The sequence below is a fragment of the Mesoplodon mirus genome (genome assembly GCF_964341445.2).
Source record: "Mesoplodon mirus genome assembly, chromosome: 11".
Classification (NCBI taxonomy): domain Eukaryota; kingdom Metazoa; phylum Chordata; class Mammalia; order Artiodactyla; family Ziphiidae; genus Mesoplodon; species Mesoplodon mirus.
The window spans coordinates 80,606,245-80,632,173 of NC_138987.1; the positions used below are offsets into that span (position 1 = coordinate 80,606,245).

Below are 25,929 nucleotides of genomic sequence, written 5' to 3' on the forward strand. Positions count from 1 at the left end.
TATGATAAAACACCAAAAATAAATGTACTTAAAAGTATTTTGAGATTTACAGATTTACACAAACATAACAGGCATTTAAAAAAACAGAAAAAGTATGTTATTATAGAAATAACTGAAATCCTATCTTGAGCCTTAGCAACCAAAGAAAGTTTTGAATATTCCACACTTGTTATTTTCCATTCAACTAATAGCTTATTAAATCATATATATATTCCATTCAGAAGAGGTTGACTTATAAGAAATTCCCTATTCTCAGATTGCAGTATGTTTCAATAAATTTAAAGATTTAAAGCTATGTTAATAAGAAAAGCATAAAAGAAAAATAACATAACTTGCTTTAATACAAAGGTTTTTTTAATAAAAAAAGTCAAAGTCTACATTAAATCAGGAAATCAATAAATCTGAATTATACAAGCTTTCTATATACTTAGAAAAACCAAGAACACACAGTTTATAACAAAACTCTTTAATTCAAAATAGAGTCTAATTTAAAGAAAATGTCATTATGCTCAGTTGATTAGATAGGGTTTTGTCATTTAAATTAAATGGTTCACCTGAAATATGGGAAGTATATAACAGAGAAAATTCAATCTCAAGGGTACTTCGCAAATCATCTAGCTAATTTGCATCATGAATCAAATTCTTAGCTTCCAAAGGGCAGACACAGTCTGTAATTGCTTTTAGGTAGGCACTTAAGAAATGCTTTTGATGAGGAGGAAACCCCAAAGATTATGAGTCACTCTATTAACTCCAGGGGAAAATGAGACTCTAAACAAAGTAAATTTTCCCTAACTGCCCTTCCACTGCCAAGAAACCGTAACTATTCCCAAGTTCTTCCTATTAATAAGAATGAAGGAGATGGAAACTAAAATGCTCTATTCTTATTCAATTAAAAGGTAAACTCAGCTCCTTTGTATCAATCTCTCTAACTTGAATTAATGAATTTTTTTGTACTAGAAGAGTTACCATATTAGAGCCAGAGAATGTTGCAATTTCCCCATATCTTACCCATTCACTATCACACTCGCAAAACATCCTTTTTTAAAATGGGGGGCGGATTTGAGAAAAATCTCATAAAACTAAACATAAGTTAAAGATTTTTTAAAATTAGAGGCAGTTATGATTAGAAAAACCAGAGTTAGTCAGATTGAGATAACCCCAGGATTTTAATAGTTCTTTCTCCTAGATGAGAGATGATCCAAGTAAGAAAAATGGAGATGAACTATTAGATGAACACATAATAAGTATCAAACAAATACTAGGAAAGAGTGGGGTGAGGGAAAGGGAAAGGAAGGAAAGGCAAGGAATGGGGAGGAAGGGAAGGGGAGAACAGGGCAGGAAAAAAAACCTAGAATGACCTTATTAAAACACTGTGGAGTTCCCTAGCAAGCAGCGACATTTATAAAATCTTTTGTAGATTTGCATAATGGTCCTATGCAATTCTTTCCCACTAAGAAGAACATCCATACAAATAAATTATCATTTTAGATTCTGATCACAGATCATTTGTAATAGTGATAACTGTTGTATCTAAAAAAATCCCACCAGTTAACAGTTAAGATAAACATTAGGCCATTCTTGGATAAAGTATTACTTCTCCACTACTACTGATAAAACCAAAACCTCAGAGAGTCATTTTAAAATTAAAATGTTGAGCTAGAAAAGACTATTCCATTCTTAGGGAAATACCCAAAGAAGTTGCTGCTGACATCATCACCCCTATTCTCTAATCACAACCCACCGGCCTTCATTTACTTCCTTAATTCCATTTACATTAGCCACAGTGATGTAGCTAAACATGAACAATATTGCCCTTGAATGAGCTGGCCTCCATCAAAGATCTGAAGACAGCATTCCCACAGGACAGTGAAATTCTCCTCAGTTGTGAACATCCACTCTGTTCAGGATCTTTGGTACATTTGGAGTATAAGATGATAATGGCACAATAATACAGGTACTATCAAAGGAAAAATGTTCATCAAAAGAAAGAAAAGTTAACCAGCCATGATATGTAACAACTTTCTAGAAAACCAAAGTAAATAGCTCTTTGTTCTCTACAAGTCCATTTACATGATCAGAAGTCTGACGTTTAAAAAAATAGTTTAATAAAAATACACTAGTTCTCTACAAGCAGCCCTCATGGTCATTTCTTAAATTCAACTCACCATAATCAAATTAAAATAATGCCATGTCCTCTTGTTAAAAAAGAAGTCCTCTTGTCACAAGAAAAGCAACTTTACATTTTATATAATACAGTACATCTCCCTATGAGTATACAGACTACGTATATAAAGGTCATCAGTATTTCTGAATGCAAAGTAAATATATTAGTGGAGTGCTTGAGTGAAGGTGTTAAAACTTCCTCCTTATTATAAACTTGTCACTCCCTACTGTGGAGTTTGTGCAATAACATGATGATAAATTCTATTTTTTAAATAACCAGTGTATTTCCTTTTTAAAATGTCTTAAAACCATTACAGAAATTGTCTTCATATATATTCTATACATGTCCAAACCAATAGGGCAAGTGTTCTAATGGCTTTTATTGATTATCTAGACCCATAAGGTCTGCAGTAAAACAATACTGCAGTGTTACCTACAGGTTAGCCTATGTTGCTTTAAATGACATATGTTGCTCCTGAATTGATTAGAGGTGTTACAGTACAAAGCCACAGCACACACAGGCAGAATGGACCTTAATACGCATGTAGGCAGTGCAGTTAGAAAGGGATGTACATTTCTTTTATTCCAGTACCTTCATATAATAAAGTTAACAAAAATAATAAAATATTAAAAAAAAAAAAAGCCAGCTGGCACTGCCAACCAATTCCTGTAGTAGTCTCAGAAATCCTAATCCTGTAGAATTTCCTCTTGTAGTCGGAAGCACCACCATCTTCGGGAGTATTTCAGTGTACTGTTATCTACGCCAAGCAAGCCTGGTGATGCAGCTACCTGAGTTCTCTTGGTTGTGAGCGAATGTGATCTTCATTCATAATTTCCCAGCTTTCATGTAGGTGGGGATAGAGCCACGCTGAGTCAACCCTTCAAACCTTTTATAGGTATAATTGAGAAAAACCCAGTCTTTGGATTTGTAGTCCGGTTCTGTGGTGTTTGGCACTAGGAAGATAGAAAAATTAACAAAGAGCAAAGGAATTTCATTAATGAAAATGTCATCATCTTCAGAGACTTTTAATAGTGTTAATTGTGTTGTAGATTGTCCTACCTGGTTGTAAAATATCAGATTCAGGAAAGTCATCAAAATTTGATGTATCATCAATGCTTTTGATTTCTATAGGGATTGCTGCTGGCCTTTCCCTGTAAAAAGGTATTGAGTAACCATGGTAAGTTTTCTTGAACTCAGTTTTCCAAAACATAATCCTGCCTGCAAATTCTGCATGCTGTTCTACAGATATTAGAAGAGCCAAGGAAATTTATTATGGATTTGAAAATACCTGTAGTTAAGTGGATTTCATAGACGAGTATAATTTTTAAATTAAAATATTATCATTTACTTGGAATTTTTATTTCTTTGTACCAAGACTTTCTCATGCTGTCTTTTTAAAGAGGAAAAATAAGAGTTAATGAAAGGGAAAGCAGAAAAGATTTTATTTAAAGAACTTTATCATTATATAAAGTACCCTAGATATTGTGGGGACTGGATCCTACCTAATTAATTCAGGAATAGAATTCTTCTAGTAGAGGATCCGTAAATCAAGTCATTTAGGAAAATAAGGGGCTCAAAGAGTGAAGGGACTACACATTTGTGATGAAATCTGAATCCAAAAACTTCTCAGTCATGTAAACGTTAAGGGAATCAGGGACATTAGGTTAAAAAAATACTAAGTCATGAAAATGCCTTTTTATCATGCTAAAAATAGTTAAAAATTTATCAATTTTTATTGCTTCTAGTTTTTTAACAAGTACTTATTGGATCTATTAGGTGATAAGTTTACAGAATTATGTAAGAGCATGTATATATTTTCTCCAGAATTTTCTAACCTATTTATACTTAATGTACTAACTTAATAAATTTACATTAGTTTAGTGTAAAGAAGCATAGACCCTGGTGCCCTGAGATCTAATCTCTTGTCATTACTTAGCAGGATGACCTTAGGTACTGCGACTGTTCCCTAATATAAAACCAGGAGGGCTTCCCTGGTGGCGCAGTGGTTGAGAGTCCGCCTGCCGATGCAGGGGACACGGGTTCGTGCCCCAGTCCGGGAGGATCGCACATGCCGCGGGGTGGCTGGGCCCGTGAGCCATGGCCGCTGGGCCTGCGCGTCCGGGGCCTGCGCTCCGCAACAGGAGAGGCCACAGCAGTGAGAGGCCCGCGTACCGCAAAAAAAAAAAAAAAAAAAAACAAAAACAAAAAACAAAACAGGAGACTGGACTGGTAGTCTCTAAGCATCCTTCCAACTGTAACAGGGGGGAATCATAGTTCGGCTCAATGAGATGATGTATAGACAGTATAATACAGTGTAGCGGGTAAGAGTCAGGACTCTAGAATCAAACTGCCTGGGTCTAGTTCTAGTTAGCAGTTCTAGCTAGATCATTCACTAGCTGAGGCACTGCAGGCAAATTACTTCTCTGTGACAGGTTTATTATGAGGATAAGATAAGAAATGCACATAAAGCACCTAGAACAGTGCTGGACATACAATAAATGATCCCCCCAAATTGGCTATAATCAGGTAGAGTGCCTAGCATATCATAGAAGCTCCAGTGAAGGGACACATAGGCTGTCTTGAAAGTGAAAAGGGGCTGGCTAGGCAGGGCAAGGGCAGGGGCAGGGAGGTGAAGAGCATTTTTGTCAGAATGAAGAGCAAATGACAAAACCCTGGGGTGGGAGAAGTGGGAAAGACCATACAAGATGCAGCTTGTACAGATGAGGCAAGAGCCGCATCCTACGATCCTGAAAAGCAGTTAAGGATCCTTCGTTTTATTCTAAGTGCAAAGAGAAGGAAGAAAACGGCATGATCAGACTTGTTTCTCAACTGTTGCTGTCTGAGGAATAGATCACAGCCACTGAGGGTGGTTTGGCCACAGACTGAATAAAGGCCAATGCTCACAACGAACAACTGTAAGCAAATTCTTAAAAGTTACTTGCATTATTTAACTTTTCCCACAGTGTTTTTTTTTTTCTGTTGTTGTTGGGTTTTTTTGGCGGTACATGGGCCTCTCACCGCTGCGGCCCCTCCCGTTGCGGAGCACAGGCTCCGGACGCACAGGCCCAGCGGCCATGGCTCACGGGCCCAGCTGCTCCGCGGCACGTGGGATCCTCCCAGACCGGGGCACGAACCCGTGTCCCCTGCATCGGCAGGCGGACCCCCAACCACTGCGCCACCAGGGAAGCCCTCCCACAATGTTTAGAAGAGGGACCGTATATTCTTACAAATTAATGAAGGAGACACAGTATGGTATATTAATTAGAGGACAAAAATGAGGGGTTATAGAGTCAAATGTAATTATATCTTTGTTGTGCAAACAGTCTTCGTCATGTAACTCTGAATATCAGAATCTAAACGGGCACAATATGTGCTTCTTCCTTAAAGTGGACATTAGATAAAATGAGTCATTTAGCTATAGCCACTATAGTCTCACTCATTTATATAACCCAGAGAACACTGATTTATCATATTATCACAGTGCTACTTCTTGTATTTAATCTAGCAGAATCAAAGAAAAATTAATCACCAAATCTAGTAAAACAGTTTTTACTCAGACCTCTCCCACTCAAAGCCTATAAACATACCTGATGTGCCCCCAATCTACACCTTCAAAAAAAGGATGACTTTTTATTTCTTCTACTCCACTATTCCCAATTCTATTTTCAGAATCAATACAAAACCTGGAAAATGGAGACAGAGAAATGATCATATGCAGATTGCATCTAAAGTAGTCTATTTGCATGATTTCAAACATTTCATCGTTTTTTCTGTTTACAGAAGTTAACTCTATTGTGGGAGATGTGGGAAAAAAATAGAAATCATCTATAATTGCACTACTCAGACATAACTACTATAAACACTGAAGCCATTTCCTTCTAGTCTTTTAATATAATTTTTAAAATATTGTGTTGATAAGTAGTTACCATTTTAGGACTATTTTTTCCACTTAGAACATTTCTCAAAGTCATTAAATATTTTTCTATAACTTCATTTTCTAAAATTTACACATGGAAACACTACAATTCATTTAGCCAGTTCACTATTGTTGAACATTTAGAAGGTTTTAAATTTTTCATTACTAAAAACAATATCAAGATAACATACTGTACCTAAATCTTTACACACATCTGATCATCTGCATATGCAAAATTCCTAGAAGTAGAATTGCTGGGTCAAAGGTCATAGACAGTTGAAGATTTTTGTATAATATGCTGCCAACTGGCTGTTCCCATGGGTTGCCCAATTTATATCCCTTCCAGCCATTTACAACAGAGCCTAAACACTTCATCTTAGTTGAGAAACAGAATGGAATCTTGTGCTTAGAAAAGGTTTCATATAGAGACTTTTGTGATATGAACTGCTACTAAGAATTTATTTTCCCTTTCTCTTTAGGGGATAGGGATATGGTCATTGTATTTTAACAGGAGTGACCTTTGAAATAATACAAGGCCTCTTTCCCCTTCTTAACTCTGACTTTTTTTCCTGCATAATTCCTTTTAAGAGTCTACATTTGTAAAAAAACACCTTTTCTTCACTGATGCCTTTGACTGTATAGATCAGTGATAGTCTTTTTCCTCCCACAAAGCTGAAATAGGCAATTTAGTCTTTTAGGTCCCTGTGAAGTTTTAAGATACCACAAACTCTTCTAGGGATTTAACTACTAACCTAAGAATTAAGTCCTTGGCTTTTTCAGATATAGGCACCTCTGGAGGAAATACCAGAGTTTCTTTCCAGTTCATCACTTTCCTATATGTTTCTTGAGGTGTTTCAGAGCAGAAAGGTGGATATCCTACGTATCAGAGAAAACAAGTTTCATGAGCTTTTATGATCAAATATGCTACACCTATTATATGTGTGTCACAAAAAACAAAATAGCCCTGGGTGCTCCTCTTAACGATAAAAAATACCACCATTCAGCCATTTATAATAAAATTGCTAATAAAGTCAATAAAATAAAGGATTTAAAGCATTGCCCCTCTTTTACCTAAAAGGCCATGCAGACACAATTTTGATACATGGGAGTTCCAGTTAAATGCCCCCTTCCTGACAGAGGATCCCTGGAGAGCTCACTGATATTTATCAGTGTGTATTTAACATTGGCGGATGTCAGAAATCAGTTTAAAGAGTTCAGATATTTCAGCCCATAATATCTACAATATGTTCATCAGTGGCACTCAAGGAAATTTATATGGTCTGTACATAAATGAATGATAAAACATACCTATTAGCATTTCATACATAATTACTCCCAAAGACCACCAGTCACACAATTTGTTGTACCCAGTCTGCATGAACACTTCTGGAGCAATGTAATCTGGTGTCCCCACTGTGGAATATGCCTGCAAGGGAACAGCTTGTCAAATCAATGTTCTCAATGTTTTTTTTTTTTAAAGATCCAAGTATGGCTCACTACTGGAAAAACCAATATATACAGAAGTTAATATTTCATTTAATACTTGTTTTGCATGTTTATCATGTATAAGGCTTGGTGATAGGCACTGAGTCAGATAATTTGTTATTTAAGACATGATTTCTGTCCCGCAAAGAGCTCAACAACGTTATTTATGTATTTAGCCCTAAATCCATTCCAAAAAGAATAAAAAGCTTGTGCCCAGTAGGCCTGGCTTCCCCACTCACTAGTAATGTGCTCTCAGGCAAGTTATTCAACCTTTCTGAGCCTCAGCTTCTGCTCACATAAAATTGGAGTAATAATACCTGCCCTAACAGAGTGGATACGAGGATGAAACAAGCAAAGGAATGTGTTTGTAAACTACAGCCTACTATATAAACGTCAGGTATTTTCATTATAAACTCATTTCCAGGGCACTGCTTATCCATTAGAAAGCAATGCAGTTTTTCATTCTTAATTCATGTAAAATCTTACAAAAACTTTCTTTAAGGCAATGATTTTCAACTACAGGTAGTACTCTAAGGGCCACCTGAAAATGTGGAAAATGTGTGACAGAAGATTTTGACATTTCAATGACCTGGGGGAAGACATGATTGGCATAGAGTGGGCAGGGGATACAGGTTCTAAAGGAATTTCCTGCCCCAAATACCAAGAGTCCCTTATGTTTCTTCACTGGGAAACACTGATGTAAGTCATGATGATGGTCACGAGAATAATAAAACCTGCACATGAGTAATCAGTGTGAATATTCTGTAATCAGGGGGTACAGAATTCCCACCATAGCTTTAGGCAGTATTCATTTTTCCCTTTATAAGTAGGAAATACTACAATTCTTTTCTCAATTGTAAAATCTGATCTAAAAGTGACACGTTTAAAAGTAGAAGGAAGATTCTGTCATTAATGCATAGCTCAAAACATTTTAAAAAAACTTGTAAAAACACCAAAATGTTTTACAAGCACAAAAAGTTTACTTGGGCTAATGAGAGAATGAGCTCAATAATGCAAAGGTCATTTTATTTGCTTTGAGAGGGTATCAGACTCTTGCCTTTCAGTCTATTTACCTTCCTGAGGGACTCCTGAATGAGTTTCTCTTCATCACTTTGTTGAATTTAACAAATATTTACAGAGTGTCGATATGTACCAGGCGTTGTACAAGAAGTTACGAAATTAAAGTCAAAAGGCACATTCCTAACCTTGACAGTGTTCATGGACCTAGTTAAGAGGATAAAGGGAAAGAGGAAAAGGGGCAAATGATTCTAATATTTGCTGAGTAATGGAGGAGAAATAGTGTGGGGTTAAAAATAGTGTTGTTCCACATTAAAGCAGTCAGTTTATTTGCAGTAAAGTCTGCTTTCCAATTTTATTTTATCTATTTTATTGTAACACTGCTAACATGCCAGACTTTCTGTTTACTTTGTCTATGAAGTTCTTAGAAGCACACAATAACCTTACTTATGCTGATTGACATTTGTTGCATCAGGACAGGTAGGGAAAATGGAAACATAAAAATCATACGGCATTTACTACAATTTACACTCATCTCGGTGAGTTTTATAGAAAATGCCAGTACTCGTAAACAGACAGATTAACTAATTATAGATATGCTTGATAAAATATTCTGAAGTGAAATCATAAAGTAAAAATCAGCATTTTCCTTTACAGGGAGGGAAGTGTTACAGAGAAACTAAGAAAACTCTATGATCCCGGAACAAGCTCTATCATTGCTATGAAGTAAGAACTAATCATTGTGAAGCTCCGAAGTACCAAGCAAATACCAAATGAGATTTTAGGACCAGGGCACAAAATTCCTTCTTCAACTCACCAGTTGTCTCCTGTTCTTCTTCCATGTTTCTGCTTTCCTCTTTGAGTTCATGTTCTGGAATGCTAATTCAACAAGACAGAATTGTAATTACAAGGGAAAAGCTCTTACCAGAAAACAAATTTACACATATCCATTGAAAATACATTGGTTTAAGGTGTGAGGAGAAGGAGAGAAGCTTCAGTTCTCAACAGTCCTGGATTAAACCAGCTGTACTACTTTAACCCCCCAAAAATCAAACTTACAGAAGTCACTTGGTGGGTTGTGTGTAAGATTTCTGTAGAATTCAGTCCTATGAGCCTTCTTTAATCCCGTGCACAAACCAAAATCAGATAATTTTACATGACCCTAAGGAAAAAAAGAAAGACAAAACCTAGTAAAATCAATAGATTTTATTAACTTAGAGACAAAAGCCTCATTAAAAACTCTTCTAAATGTAATCATAAAAATTCTTAGAATTCATACAGGTGAAATGTAAAATTATCAATATTTGATGATGATGATTTTAAGGAGTAGAAAACGGAAGATGATAAAAAGACAGCCAGTTCTCCCTTGATGTCATTTCACTTCAAGGCTCTCTCCTACCGTATCCGTCTATGAAATAATGTAGGTTAGCAATAATATAAATTGCAGTGGCCCATTTCCAATCACAGAATCACCTCTATCACTTCATAAAATAATCAGCAACCTAATAATTCACTTTCTTCACGTGCCTTGGCATCCAATAAAAGGTTGTCTGGTTTAATATCCCGATGGATGAAACCCAACTGGTGGATCGCATCTATCGCCAGAACAGTCTCTGAAATGTAGAACTGTGTTTCCTCTTCCGTCAAAGTATCTTTCTTCATGAGCAATGTCATCATGTCACCTAATTAAATGAGAGTGAGTACCATGTGTTAGAAATGCCTCAAAAAGGGGAATGCCTTATAAAAGATTTCTTTGTAATATACAACATATGCCTGATGTTTGCCCTTTATGATCTACCCAGTGTACCTCCTACCATCTCTAGGGCCCGATAAAAAAAGTGTCACTGCATAAGGAAAAGTTTCATGACATTTAATGGTTTTAAGGTAGAAAGTATGTGAAATCAAATCAGAGCAGAGGTGATAAAGAAGTAATATCTACCACTCAACATCCAGAATAAGTGGCTGAGGAAAATATGTCAAAATGTGAGAATGAATCAGTGTAAGCACACCTGGAAATGGGATCTATTCTTTCAAATTCAGGTTCAAAAACACTCAGTACTCTCTGGGCCAACAAAAATAGGTCATCATCCCACCAAAAGGGTCACTTCTAGACATTTTTTTGTTTTCAAGAAATTTTGCTCTTTTACAAGGGGCAAAGAATAAACACTGGTGAATTTACAACTCAGAATTGACAACTGTTGGTATTTTTTCATGATGCTTCAAGTCTTAAAAAAAAAAACCACCATGCAGATTCTTTGTCCTCCATTCCCATTCTATTCCACTTTCCCTTTTTGCTGAGTAGCCATTATCACGGATTTGGCTTGGTGTGCATTACTCCAGCTTATTTTTGAAGTATGTTTTCATATACATATATATTAATCTATGAATTTACCGTCTTTTGTATGTTTTTAAAAATTATGTAAGTAATATCAACTGTACATAATTCCACAGCTTGCCTTATTATTCTACTTTGTTTCTGAGATCCTACTGTTGAAATAGATAGAGCTCCTGACTTTTCACTACTGTAAAACATTTCATCACACAATTATGCCACATTTTATTTATCCATTCTTCTACTGATGGACATTCATCTTGTGTCTAGTTTTTCACTACTATGACACTGCTGCAATGAGCATCCTTTTACAGGCCTCTTGCGCACGTGCATTTTCAACTTTACTGGTATCTCTGAACTGCTCTCTGTAAGGGTTAGAGATTCCTTCGAACAGATGAGAGGCCCATTTCCCCCAGCCCCATCAGACTTTCAGTGTTTTTACTAATCAGATGAGTGTGAAATGGAATCTCATTCTTGTTTTAATTTGCATTTCCCTGAATATGGGTGAAGTTGAACATTTTCCTATGTATTTGTAGACTAACCAGAGTTTTCTTCTGTACACTGCCTACCATTTACCCACTGGGTTGTTTGTCTTTTTCTTTAGTGACTTGTTCTTAACTCCAGACTTGTAAAGATCTAAATAATTATATACAGTAAACACAGAATGATAATATTTAAAATGTGCCAACTTTATCATTTCTTCAAAATAATCTGATTTGTGGTCCAAATTAGCATTATTATGGGAGGAACTATTAGAAAGTCATTACTGACTGTGTAAAACCTCAGAGCTAGGGATATAAAAGTAAACCTAATCAATAAAATTATAAGTACATATAACAATGTGCTTGTGTCAGTCTGTCATTGCTATTGTTTGCTTTTACCTCCAGGGAGAAATTCCATGATCAGATAAAGGTTCCTCTTATCTTGAAAACTGTAAAACATCTTCACCACCCAGGCACCATCTGCTTCTACTAAAATATCTCTTTCTGCTCGGATATGGGCCACCTGGAAGAATGTATTTTGAAAAAATAATTGTAACACATTACACATTTTCCAAGCTTACTTCTTAACAATGATCATATTCTCAGTAAATTTGGAGAAGCTCAGGAAATAGTTTATTTATTTATTTATTTTTTGCGGTACGCGGCCTCTCACTGTCGTGGCCTCTCCCGTTGCGGAGCACAGGCTCCGGACGCGCAGGCTCAGCGGCCATGGCTCACGGGCCTAGCCGCTCCACAGCATGTGGGATCTTCCCAGACCGGGGCACGAACCCGCATCCCCTCCATCGGCAGGCGGACTCTCAACCACTGTGCCACCAGGGAAGCCCGGAAAGTTTATTTTAGCTGATATCTTTAGGCCTGAAAAGGTGGGATCACAAGGGGAAGCTGAGGCCTCTGAAGTAGAAAAATGATTAGTCTAAAATTTTTCTAACCAGAATCTCCACCTGGCCAAGGATCTTGGCTTTGTCATGTAAATTTAGGGTCTGACTTTTAAAAGTTAAAAGTACTAAGCAATGCCCTATAGATGGGTATGACAAAGTCTGGGTCCTTAGCAAACTATTTTTAACTCTTACTAGTCCAAAAAAGGGACTGACTTGGTCTTTAACCATTAGGTTGTTTTTTTAAGAAGGAGAAACATTTATAATAATTTTATATCATTTTGTTATAATGAACTTTTATAATATTTATAAACATCTACAGCAAATTATTATATAACTTTTTGGGATTTTGCTACTTACTTTTGTCACATAATTTTGACACATAATTACTAGAGCTACTATTACATGAACAATAGACTGAAAAATTTTATAAACTGAGTGATTTGTGGGGTTGGTATAATCAACTTTCAGATGCTTTTCCACTGATATAGTTATACATTCTCTCTTCAAAGATTAATTAACGATAGGATTTGATTTTATGCGTTTGCTATTTTCATTGTGCATCATTATGAACTCTGACCTAAAGCACACAAGAACACAGATTTTGTAAACCTTTTCATGACAACAAAATATGATCTGCTTAAATTATCTGGGATTATTGTATTATGATCTGATACAGTAAATGCTCTGAGATCAAAATCAAAGCACAAGAATAAATGTTAAAAACTAAAAACTTGTTTTCTGGCATCAAAAACCTTAAAATCTCTCTGGACCTGTTTCATAAAGTGAAAAATGATACCAAAATTCTTACCTATTACCTTTTACAAAGCATTTTAAGATGGCAAAGGAAAAACAAACTTTTGGTGTTGCCTCTGTGGTTGTCAGGATAAACTTGGCTTGACTATTTTTAAGTATCTTAAAGCCAGATTACAGGATATGTTTTCAAAAACGAGCCTATGTTTCTAAAGTATAGGAAGTATCATGCACAGTAATCCAGTACCACAGTAGTGGGGAGAAAAGTTGCTACTTAATTTTGCAGAGTGGTTAGCATTCAAGTAAATGTGATAAAAACTTAAAATAATGACATATTAGAATTGAGTGGGGAAAAGGTTTTCTAAAATGAAATTCAATGGTGACAAAAGCAGATTAATTTATATAGGGGAAAAAACAACCCCAAAGTGCAAAACAGACTTGATGTTGGACTCCAGCGAGATTCTCCTGCAAAATATTCTAGACCAGGGCTGTCCAATAGAAATAAATGTAAGCCACGTACATCATTTTAAGTTTTCTAGTAGCCACACAAAAAGTAAAAAGAAATGGGTGAAATTATTTTTAACAATATAGTTTCTGTAACACCCATATATCCAAAATGTTGTAATTTCAGTATATAATCAATATAAAAATTGAGATATTTTACACTTTTTTTTTTTTGCACCAAATCTTCAAAATTTGCTGAGCATTTTCCATGCACAGCACATCTCAATTCAGACTAGCTACACTGAAGTGCCCAGTAGCCACACGTGGCCAGTAACTAAAGACTAGAGCTGGAACTAACTGCTGCCTTTTGTTCTTCCTCTAAAACCCGACCCAGGACTAATCCCATATGGCTTAGTTAGAAGATTCCTGTTTATGTCCTCATCTCTGAGGATCAACATCTTGACACAGACATGTATTCCCATGATTGTCTGCAACTCTCTAACACAGCTCAGTATCTCGACCTTCCTTGTCTTCCGAACCACTTCCCCCTGGAATCAGCCTGTGTTCAACAGAACCCCTGTCACCTCATCTCTGGATGGCTCCCGTCACCTTCTCATCCTAACTGAAATCGGGCTGTCCACGGAGAGGCCCGTCCTCCTGCACAGTGAGTTGTCAGGAATGCCCTGCTTTCTCTCTCATGGTTCTTGGTTTCCTGCTCATCCTCAGCTGCTTCTTAACCACTGTGACACTTTCCTCATCCCCAGCTCCTCTGAGGGCATGCTGTCAGGCGCCGTCAGCGGTCATCCTTCCTCCTGGTCAACCCCCCCAAGTCATTCATGACTTCAGCTCATGGCTCACCAGCTTCCTTTCCATCCTTTCTAGTCATGCGTGAATTTCAAGATCCGTAAGGACGAACCACCAAATACCCCATCGGCACAGCTCCTGCATTCTTCCTCACCTCCAGTGATCTTTTCCTCCACTGCGCCTCAGCCACCCATGGTAATCTTCTTGTCCTTCTCATAACCAATAACTGCCCTCCCTCTAAAATCTCCATTTGAAGGACCTCTGTTTCTGATCCCCACCTTTTATCCTCCCAGGTGTCTTATTCTTGTACTTCAATCTCCATTCCATGGACCCTACACCACTTTTTCTCTGTTACTCTCCTCAGAACCTCATTTCTTTCTCTACCTGGCCTTGGTTCCATCATTATAATCACTCTTTTGCAAACAGCTTCAACTCCCTTGTCCTCCTCTCCCTCTGTTGTATTTGCCTGGGCCTAGTTAGGCCCAAATTTCTGCCAATTCTGTACCTGCCCCAGAGCAACTAAGTATTACCAGAGAAAAATCACCCAACAATACCAAGTGGTTTCACTTTACGTTCACGATTGAAAATCTCAAGGGACATTCAGCTGCAAGTCTGCTTTCCCACACTTCAAGTCAATAGTTGTGACTGTTCCACAACTTCTCTCTGCTTACACCCCCAGCAAGCTACCTACCCCTCCTTTCCTCCTGCTGATGACCTCCTTTATTTGCACTCAGGAGGAACCTGGCACTTTACACGCCAGATCAACCACCCTGCGTTTGTTCCTACTTTCTCTGCTTTTCCTCCCTGTCCGAATGTCCCAGCTCCTATCAAAGATCAACTTCTCTGTCATCCTGTGTACTCCTGTAATTATCTGCCTTCTCTCTCCCGCATCTTCAGTTTTTCTCTAATGGATTCTTCCAATCAGCAGTGCCTTAACAACAACAAAAGAAACCCCAACATTCTTTACCAAACTGTTCTTTGTTCTGCTTTACGTGAAAGACTTATCTATACTCACGTTCTCCACTTCTTGCTTCCCATTTTCTTTCCCACTGTTCCACTTAGGCACTCCAATCCACTGGAGCTGTCCTTCCCAAGTTATTCAGAATCTCCAACAGTGACACCCAGTGGCCTGTCTTCCTCTTGCCCCTCTCTTAGCATTCAACATACTTGACCATTCACCTTCTCCTTTGAACGCTTTCTTCTGCTGGCTCGCGTAACACCATGTTCTCCTAGCGGTCTCCCTTAACTGAGCAGATGTGCCCTCTTGGTCTCCTTTCCTGGATTCTCCTCTGCCTAGTGTTCCCTAAGGGCTTGGATCCAGGCCCTCTTTTCTTCGCTATATTTGTTCCCTAGGCAATTTCATCTGTCCCATTACTTTAAATACTATCAATCTATTGATTACTTCTGAATTATATTTCTTTTTTAAATTTATTTATTTATTTATTTATTTATTTATGGCTGCGTTGGGTCTTTGTTGCTGTGCATGGGCTTTCTCTAGTTGCGGTGAGAGGGGGCTACTCTTCGTTGCAGTGCACGGGCTTCTCATTGCGGTGGCTTCTCTTGTTGCGGAGCACGGACTCTAGGTGCACGGGCTTCAGTAGTTGTGGCTCATGGGCTCTAGAGCGCAGGCTCAGTAGTTGTGGCTCTCGGGCTTAGTTGGTCTGTAGCATGTGGGATCTTCCTGGACCAGGGCTCGAACCCATGTCCCCTGCATTGGCAGGCGGATTCTTAACCACTGTGCCACCGGGGATGTCCCTAAATTATATTTCTAGTCAAACTTCTCCCCATATTCTAGCCAACTGTCAACATAATTATCTCTACTTGGATATCCAAGAGGGAGCTCAAACAATATGCCACAAAGAGAACACTTGATTCCCAGTGTTGCCAAACCTGTTCCTTCCTCAGTCTTTCCTACATTAGAAACTGACACCATCAGGCATCCCATTCCCACAGTAAAACTCTACGTATTATCCTTGATTCTTCCCTCCCTTTTCACTACCCTTACCTCTCCTCTCACCCCCGCAACATAGAGTATGTCACAGAAAATCCTGCTGGCTCTTCCATGGAAACATATACTTAATCTGTTTGACTTTTTTCCTCTTTGCTGTTGTGTAAGCCACAATCACATCCTGGCTGGAATCGCTACACAGTCTCTTAAGTGTTCTCCCTGCTTCAACTCTTGTTTGTCCTTCCAGCAAGCAAAGGGATTGATTCATCTTTGTAGAACATCCATCAGACATGACGCTTCTCTGTTTAAGCAAAACATGTCTTCCCACTGCATTTGGAGTAAGACCCACACGGCCTGCAAAGCTCTGTGGGATCTGGTCCCTGCCTTCCTCTCCCCCTTCACCTCCAACCACTCTTCCCCTCACTGAATTCAGCCACCGTGGCTTCTTGCCGTCTCTGAGCAGGCCAAGATTATTTATTCTTGCCTCAGGGCCTCTGCATTTGCTCCCTGGATCTTTGTTCTACCAGATCGTTAGATCTCATACTTCCTAATTATTCAGTCTCTCATCAATATTCCCTTCTCAGAGAACCTTCCCTCATCTCATTCTTCCTCCTAAAGCCAGGTCACCTGCATCACTTTATCCTTTTGTAAAATCTGTCTTCATACTACTCATCAGAAATGACTATTTCAAATAGCTGTCTGCCCATTTTCCCCACGACTGTCAGCGAACAAGAATCAGGTTTCTCCTGTTAATCACTGTACTCCCAGAATGTAGAATAGTATTTGACACGTCATAGGCACGTAATAAATACTTGTTGAATAAATGGAATAGAAATAAAGTGAAACAGTGCAGTGAAAATTAAACTGGGCCATATTTAAATAAAAATCAACATCATACGGCTATAATAACAAAGTAAGCTTTAGGTGGGACTAAAGACTGAAATCAAGCATTAGGTATAGAGGGGTGCCATCTCCCTCTGTACCCTTGTTGAGCCCTTCACTAGCATATATATTCACTTAGGGTTCTACCCAGACTGGAGATACACGTGAATGCATAAAATAATACTATTGATGTTTTCAGATTTATGGCCGCCCCATAAACTGCATCAAGTCACAGGAAACATGGAGAGAGCCCAGGAGTACAAAACTGGAGTGGCTACAGATTTTGGAAATATGTAAAATCAGCAAATTCTCAAGAGACTGGTTTGCTTATTTGATAGGTGACAGGGACTGAGAGAGCTGAGAACTGTCCTTTATTTTCACTGAATTCAGAGAAGAAGGTATTCTGTTATAGACTGAATGTTTTTGTTCCTCCTGAAAATTCCTACGGTGATGTGCTAACTCCCAGTGTGCCTGGGTTTGGAGATGGGCCTCTAAGAAGGTACTGAAAGTTAGTGAGGTCGTTAAGGGGCAGGGCTAGTGTTCTCGTATGAACAGAGCCCAGGGAGTCACTCTCCCCTCTCTGTGCACACACCAAGGAGAGGCTACATGGGGACCTGGTGAGAAGGTGGCCGTCTGCAAGCCAGGAAGAGCGCTCTCACCGGCAACCAAACCCTGCCTGCTCTTGGGCTTCCAGCCTCCAGAACTGTGAGAAAAGAAACTTCTGTTGTTTAAGCCACCCAGTCTGTGGTATCTTGTTAGACATGTAAATCAGATTATGAATTTGGAAGAAATCTGAACTATAAGAATTGAGAAACAACGAAGCAGGCTACCAAAAGTCTACAGATTATATAGTAAGATGTGTAGGTTTCTTTCTACAAGTCCCAGTTTTAGCACTTGCTCTAACACCTAGTCAGTGGATACCCCTTTGGCTACGTGTGTTAGAGCTCATACCTGCTCTTTTTCAAGCATGTCAGCTTTTCTCAGTATCTTCATTGCATAGATGTGGCCTGTATCTTTCTTCTGGACCAGCCGCACCTAGAATGTAAAAATTCATATCACAAATGTCAAACAATCACTACTATTTGTTTAGGAGTGAAAGGTAGGTTCCTTTAAAGAAAGCAGTGTTGTAGTTTGCTGTTGCTGGTGTTTTAGAAATTCTATTAAAATTAAGCTATTTTAATATACATTTCAATATATTACACTACTTTAATACATATTAAGCTATTTTAATACATATTCTGAACTATCTTAAGATACATATGTTCAACAGCAGTGACTTAAAAAAGAAGCACACCTCTCCGAATGCTCCTCTTCCTATAACTTTCAGAGACTCGAAGTCATCTAAACCAAGTCTGGTCCGCTTGAGCCGTAAGAACTCTGTTTCCTTGCGAGCATGTTGTGATCGGCGTAACTTTTTCTATTAAAAAAAGGACAGTTTAAAAGGATGATTTTAAAATCAGATTATTTCAAAGGAAGCCTATAGTATTAAAAGATGAGATACATTATAATAAAGGTAATGTATCTAAATATTATATACTGGTACTATAACTTATTTACCAAAGTTGAATATTTATTAAGCATGGAAAAAATAAAGTCATCTGAAAAAACCATTTTTAAATTTTTAACAATTGATAAATCTTTATTCTTGAGGCAGACTCCATTAAATGTTTCATCTTAACTAGTTCACATATGCTTTCATTTTTATGCTAAATTAATTCAAAAACAAAAATTAAACTTTAGGAAATGCTAATAGTATTCTGATATTGATTTTTTACCGTCAAGAACTCTACTTTGCTTCAATTCCCTAATTTCCAAGGTTGCTCTGTCACAACTACTGAGACTTCTGACACTGAAATAACACAACAGCAGTATTTCCATATAGGTTTATTTATGGTTAGAATTTATTCTTGGGCAGATTTTTAATAAAGTGCTTGAGACTTGTCACACAACTTCTTGAAAATATGAAATTGCAACAACAAAAAAAATTACACAAAGTATCCTTTAAAATATCCGAGTCAAGAATTTCATAATTCATTCTCCAAAGATGACAAAAAATACTATTAATAAGAAACATTATGAAATACCTGAAGGTTACACTTGGAATGGGCATTTATTTAACTGTTTTAAACCTCATTTTTCCCCTCACCAAACAAAATTCTCTTTTTTTGACATAGAATTATGTCAAATTACCTCTCCTAGTAGAGGTCACATAGAATGGGTAACGAACAAAATCAGGGAAAAAATTAAACCCCGGTTCATCTTCAACTGAACCCTATCAAGCTTTCAGTGGTTCCGGTCTGAGGAGAAAATAAGTCAAAATGACTGAAACTGGAAACATTGCTCCTAAATGCAGTGCAAGATAAAACCACTGAGTAGTCCCTTCCTACCCCTGTGTACATCTGTTTTCAAAAGGGTAAGGTGAACTATTAATTAGAAATATGCAAGCATGGGCTTCCCTGATGGCACAGTGGTTAAGAATCCGCCTTACAATGCAGGGGACACGGGTTCGAGCCCTGGTTCGGGAAGATCCCACATGCCGCGGAGCAGCTAAGCCCGTGCACCACAACTACTGAGCCTAAGCTCTAGAGCCCGTGAGGCACAACTACTGAGCCCACGTGCCACAACTACTGAAGCCCGCGCGCCTAGAGCCCGTGCTCCGCAACAAGAGAAGCCATTGCAATGAGAAGCCTGCGCACCGCAACAAAGAGTAGCTCCCGCTTGCTGCAACTAGAGAAAGTCCGTGCACAGCAACGAAGACCCAACGCAGCCAAAAATAAATTAATTTATTAAAAAAGAAGAAAGAAATATGCAAGTATGTATCATTAATGCAACGGAATTCTGATACTTCTAACAAAGTTAATCTAAGAGGATAAAATTAGGAAATATGTCTTCCATCTAAATATCTTTAAACAGCTAAGTAAAGTCACATCAATGGTGGGAACAGTGAATACCTTCTTTGTTTAAAAATGCCTTTTGAATAATAATGTTGAAAAATGAATTATTAGTAAAACAAAAGAACTCAAAAGTAGCTTTTCAACTATGTATCTGATTTAAAAAAGGCCACATGGTGGCACTATACCACCATCTTTCAAAACAGCAAAGACCTTTTTAAAATTACATAAATGAACAAATATAAGAATTTTGAAAAGGCATTCTGGATTTATGACTTTATGGATTATAAAACAGTGTGTAGTTGGATGTAGTTCAGAAACTTGTCTAATCTGAACGGAAAAGATGACCTCATCACACAGTTTCATAAATTATGCTCAAAATCGACAGACAAGAGAGACAGCCAAAGAAAATAATGCTTATTAGTATTTGATAGGTTGGGTAGTGCAGTAAGTAAATGATGTTTATGTAGTTTTGAGGACAGCTATTAAATGGCAAAAAGGGAGATCACAGTGTATGGAATATATAATCCTACAAAAAAGGGAAATCACCTACAACATTGTTATAGTACTTTAAAAAAAAAAAACTATCCATGATATTAGAGTCAGTGTTGTAGTCCAGAGAGAGCTGAAACAAGTTCACATTAAACTACAAAAAAAAAAAAAAAATCGATGAAAAATCATTGATACATCTGCTCACAGCCTGTGTAGATTAAGTCACCTTGAAAAACAAATAACATTTTTGTGGTAATCACATTCTTTCCTCTCCAAAGACAACAACAAAAATCTGTGAACAAACTTAACATCTCATGGCTCTCTTGCAGCTTAAACTTGCCCAGTTTGGTTTTCCAGTAGAGTAAATAATATTCCATGTTCGATGGGATTTTAAGTGAGATGAAACTAGAAATATGCCATTTTCTTTTTTTTCTCCATTCCTTTTCAAATTGGCATTCTCCAAACTCTCAATCTGTAGGGTGCTCAGTTTTTGTAGAAGACAGTGTACACAGAAGTTTTAAGATAAGAAAGGGGTCAGCTAACAACTTCATCTCAGTATAAATGCTTTTTAAGGCCACGTTATATATGGTTGAGTTTTCACAAATAACTTTCACAAATTATTTCACAAATAACTTTCTATTACAGAATGAATTAAGGATGAATTTATTTTTATAAAACAATTTTACTTTGAAAAGACCCATCCCACACAAAGAGAGTTCAAAAATACTGTACATTAGGGCCTCCCTGGTGGCGCAGTGGTTGAGAGTCCGCCTGCCAGTGCAGGGGATACGGGTTCGTGCCCTGGTCTGGGAGGATCCCATATGCCGCGGAGCGGCTGGGCCTGTGAGCCATGGCCGCTGGGCCTGCACATCCGGAGCCTGTGCTCCGCAACGGGAGAGGCCACAACAGTGAGAGGCCCGCATACCGTGAAAAAAAAAAAAAAAAAAATACTGTACATTAGATTGAGAGACCATATCTATTTTATAGAATGTGACAGCCTGGGACCTAGTATGGGGCCTAACAAGAAGCATTTTTGGAATTCAAATACCTTTACCAAAAATTTTAGATGTTTTATAAATGGTTATAATGGGCCAATGAGCATTTTTAGGGGTAAAATCACCTCACATTTTCTACAAGTTATTTAAGGAGAAACAAAGAAAACAGCTCTAGATGTACTTAGTACTTCCTGGTGTGAACCAGAGATTACAAGCCAGAAGCTACAAGCTGTACTCAACTCACAGATGCATTTGATTTGGGCCCCCAAGTTGTTTTTAAATCACTCTAATGACTTGCCAATATTTTAAAAAGCGAGTGTTTTCATAAAAGTCCAGATTTCCAGCTTCTCTTGAAAAATAGGAACTTGGCCTCACTGGGCCAATGGTACAGCCCCCTTGGGTGGGCAGCAAGCAGCTCTGGGACCGGTCAGTCCCTATCAAGGCGCCAGTCACCAGGCGACAGGTATAATCGGGCTGGTGCTCTTGTTCTTTCAGTAAAGTGAAAAGTGGTATGTCTTTATCAAAAGATAAACTGTGAGGAGGGAATCTTTTAGAACAAGGCAAAAAAAGAATCTATTTCTTTGTGTAAATGAAAAAAAAATAAGAGTTGAATATGCAAAGTCTGTTAGATCAAAAGAATATAACCTAAGACGTCACTATGAAACAAGCGTGGCCAGCTTTTCTCGTTTATGTTTACCTGCTTGGCCCTTGGACATCTGCTTTCATACAGTTCATTATTAAAGTTCAATAGTCTTCATATATTCATTATTTTGTACAGACCTCTTAACGATCATGTAAATTCTACCTATTTCTTTAAGATTCAAATCAATTGTTACTTCTTCCATGAAACATTTTCTGATCTCCTAAATTAGGGGAAAAAAATCTCCATATTTCCAAAGTTTGCCACATTCTATCATGTGTACATATTTTTACACACACACGTAATCTTTCCTTCCCATCTGTAAACTCTTCAGGGAGAGATCCATTGTCCATTTGTTCATTTATTCACCAAATATTTGTTCATTTATTCACCAAATATTTATTCTCGCCCTCTGACAGCCCTGGAGATGTAAGAAGTTTCTACTCTGGGCAGATGGTATTTTAAGGCTGCCACAGGGACAGGAACAGAGTTCTGTCCCAGTGGACATGATGCCTAAAGTGGGATGGAAGGAGTCTTGAAGAATAATGAGACTCAGGCAGGAGGAAGGAAGAGTTCCAAGCAGCAAAAAAAAAGCACGGGAAAAGGTCCACAGGCAAGAGCGTGGAAATGAAAGTAATTTGACGTTGTTGGTCAGCCTGGCGGTAGAGTGACAAGAGATGAGGCTAGAGAGAGGGAAGCAGAGGCCAAATCATAAAGGGCCTTGTACACCCATGTTAAAGAGTAAGCCTTGGGGCTTCCCTGGTGGCGCAGTGGTTGAGAGTTCGCCTGCCGATGCAGGGGACACGGGTTCGTGCCCCGGTCCGGGAGGATCTCACATGCTGCGGAGCGGCTGGGCCCGTGAGCCATGGCCGCTGAGCCTGCGCGTCCGGAGCCTGTGCTCTGCAACAGGAGAGGCCACAACAGTGAGAGGCCCGCGTACGGCAAAAAAAAAGTTAGCTTTATCCCAAGAGTACTTGGGAGCCAGTGAAGGGTATTAAGCAAAAGAGTGACATGGTCAGATCTGGTTTTTGACAGATAACGCTGGTTGAAGTGTGTAGAAAAACTGGGAGTGGGACTGTGGCTGAGAATGGAGGAAGAGAGACCAGTTGGGGGCAGTGATTCTTCAGGTGAAATACATGGTAGTTTAAACCACTGGGTTCATGGCACCAGACTAGTGAACTAGGTGGTTTTAAGAAATACTTAGGAAAAATTTAAGGAAATTTGGCAACCGATCAATTATTCTTGAAGCCCTCTTTTCTTATTCCTCACACTCGATACTATTCACTGAATATATATATGTTCTTGGAATTAAAAAAAAAAAAAGCTACCCCCTTTCAAAGATTTCCATCACAGCAACAAAGTAAGAAGCCCACGTTCAAATAGGAAACCCACATTATCTAAGTTATAAAATCATCTGATATCATTACAAGAAGTCGTCACTGGGGTTGCTTTCATACAGTAGTTTTTCCCCCTTTTATTGAGATATAATTGTCATGTAACATTGTGTAAGTTTAAGGTATACAATGTGATGATTTTGTTTTTTTCTTTTTTGGCCATGCCACTCGGCTTGGGCTTGCGGGATCTTAGTTTTCCCCTGACCAGGGATCGAACCGGACCCCCTGCAGTGGAAGCGTGGTGTCCTAACCACTGGACCACCAGGGAAGTCCCTACAATGTGATGATTTGATACAGGTATATACTGTACATTGTGAAATGATGACCACAATAAAGTTAGTTAACACATCCATTACCTCACATAACTATTTTTTTTTTGTAGTGAGAGCATTTAAGATTTAGCAACTTGCAATTATATGACAGTATTGTTAACTAGAGAGAGGGAAGCAGAGGCCAAATCATAAAGGGCCTTGTACACCCATGTTAAAGAGTTAGCCTTGGGGCTTCCCTGGTGGCGCAGTGGTTGAGAGTCCTCCTGCTGATGCAGGGGACATGGGTTCGTGCCCTGGTCCTTTTTTTTGTAGTGAGAGCATTTAAGATTTAGCAACTTGCAATTATATGACAATATAATTATATGACAGTATTGTTAACTAGAGTCATAGTAATTACAGCTTACGTTACCTCTTCATCTGCTAATCCTTCTTCTTCCATAGCCACTTCTAATTTCTTCTGCCTTTTCAAAAAAAATTATTTAAATTTTAATATGTACCTAAGTATTCCCATTTAAGAAATGTACATTTATTTTTTCAAGTTTACACTCAGTTTGCCATGCTAAAAAAATCTTTCAAGTTGAATCAAAATAATCACTAAGAATAGCGACTTATATAAATATATATGCACATATAAATATTTCTTTCTCAAAATATAAATACAGTCCAGAATTAGCTGCCTCATACTAGCCAAATGAATAATTTACTTCTAAAGCTGCCTAAATGAATCGTTAGCAAAGGTGACTCATGTTCTGATACAGAAAACTCTGTTATCTAATGTTCAAATATCCAAAATCATTAACATTTATCAGAGTTTATACTAGATGTATAAAAAGGTAACTACAGTGACTAAAAGTAAAAATTTTTAAGGTGGATATCCCTGTGCTCGAACCTTGGTTTTAATGCTTATTAGCTAAAGGAGCTTGTCTAAGTGCTTCACTTAAACACTAAACTTGATTTTCCCAATTAATCACAGAAAGATGTTCAGTGCAATTAAGTATATTTTATTCTAATTCTTGGAAAATTGGAAAGTCATATACGTACATTAAAAAATAACCCATTAACTACCAGAACATTTGCTTTTCTAGGTATAGCCAAGTTCAGTTCTTCAATATTTTAAAATGCACTCTTAAAGTTACTTAAGCTACGGGTAAGGGGGGTGACAGATGAAATAACTAGTAACCAGAGAGATAGCTGTGGTACACATTTTGCAACTCATTTCCAAGTGACTATTAGTATTTTATTTCTATGGTATTGCTCTTTTTCCTAAAGATAAACCTGGGAGAGCTCGTCCTAATTAGTTTTGGAGCGTCCCAGATAAAGACTAACTTTCAAGGATTTATCCAAATGGGTATAAGGGCTGAGGATTGAAACCATCATACAAATCTTTTGGCATTTGTTGTTTATGACAATATGTCCAAAGATAAGCTCTTTCCTAAACCACTGTTAAGATCCTTTTTATTTCTTATGGAAAATTCATAACAAAAATACCTGAAGCCTGTTCATAAATCAGCACCTAAAAGTATATCCTCCACTGACTTTCTCAATTCTAGTAATAAGCACCTAGGCTGATGCTAATCACACTGATTTTTATCTTTTTTACACATTATTCACCCAAGCCCAACCCTTCCAATGGACTAAGTTCCTAATGCTGGATTCTGTGCCTGCCATCAGGCACCTCCGGGCGCCACAGAGCTGCTTGTTGAATGATTTGAGTTTTCTTCTCTGCAGGAAGAATCCAAAGAGTAAGAGGACCATTAACCCAGGAGGACTATCAATATACGAGCAACTTTATTCTTCCGGCAAATTCCTACTGTTCCCTTTCCTCAATCCTTGCTAAAGCTAATATTTCAGTAAAGTATCCCTCCTTCTAGGGAGACATGCAATAACTTTTATCCATTTCCATACCTAAATGAGAAGATCCATGGACTTCTCTTGTACCTTTCTAAAAAACAGCTTTCCTTCTAAAATGATCTTATGCTTTGTTCTGATTGGTACTTTTTTTGTCTTACGCATTTATCCAGTTAATTAAGCCTTAAAAATTCATCACATGTTTCTTAAAGTATAAGCTTCTAGAAAACAGCTGACTATTTAATTTGAATTCCATGGCACCATCATGCTTTTT

At 38.0% G+C, this 25,929-nt stretch overlaps 1 protein-coding gene across 5 annotated transcripts in view; it reads right to left on the minus strand.

Moving 5' to 3' along the window:
• Positions 1-336: 336 nt before the first annotated feature.
• The window catches only part of STK38L (serine/threonine kinase 38 like), an 83,858-nt gene continuing 58,265 nt past the window's right edge, over positions 337-25,929 (minus strand). For all 5 annotated transcript variants that reach the window (XM_082635938.1, XM_082635939.1, XM_082635940.1 and 2 more), the window contains 12 exons: positions 24,217-24,268; positions 18,418-18,540; positions 18,075-18,158; positions 11,796-11,919; positions 10,110-10,264; positions 9,642-9,744; positions 9,400-9,461; positions 7,389-7,506; positions 6,833-6,956; positions 5,752-5,847; positions 3,224-3,315; positions 337-3,117 (listed from right to left, as the gene is read on the minus strand). In XM_082635938.1, the coding sequence (XP_082492064.1) occupies positions 2,990-3,117; positions 3,224-3,315; positions 5,752-5,847; positions 6,833-6,956; positions 7,389-7,506; positions 9,400-9,461; positions 9,642-9,744; positions 10,110-10,264; positions 11,796-11,919; positions 18,075-18,158; positions 18,418-18,540; positions 24,217-24,268 (1,261 nt within the window). In that variant the 3' untranslated portion in view covers positions 337-2,989. The remainder of the gene's footprint in view (positions 3,118-3,223; positions 3,316-5,751; positions 5,848-6,832; positions 6,957-7,388; positions 7,507-9,399; positions 9,462-9,641; positions 9,745-10,109; positions 10,265-11,795; positions 11,920-18,074; positions 18,159-18,417; positions 18,541-24,216; positions 24,269-25,929) is intronic.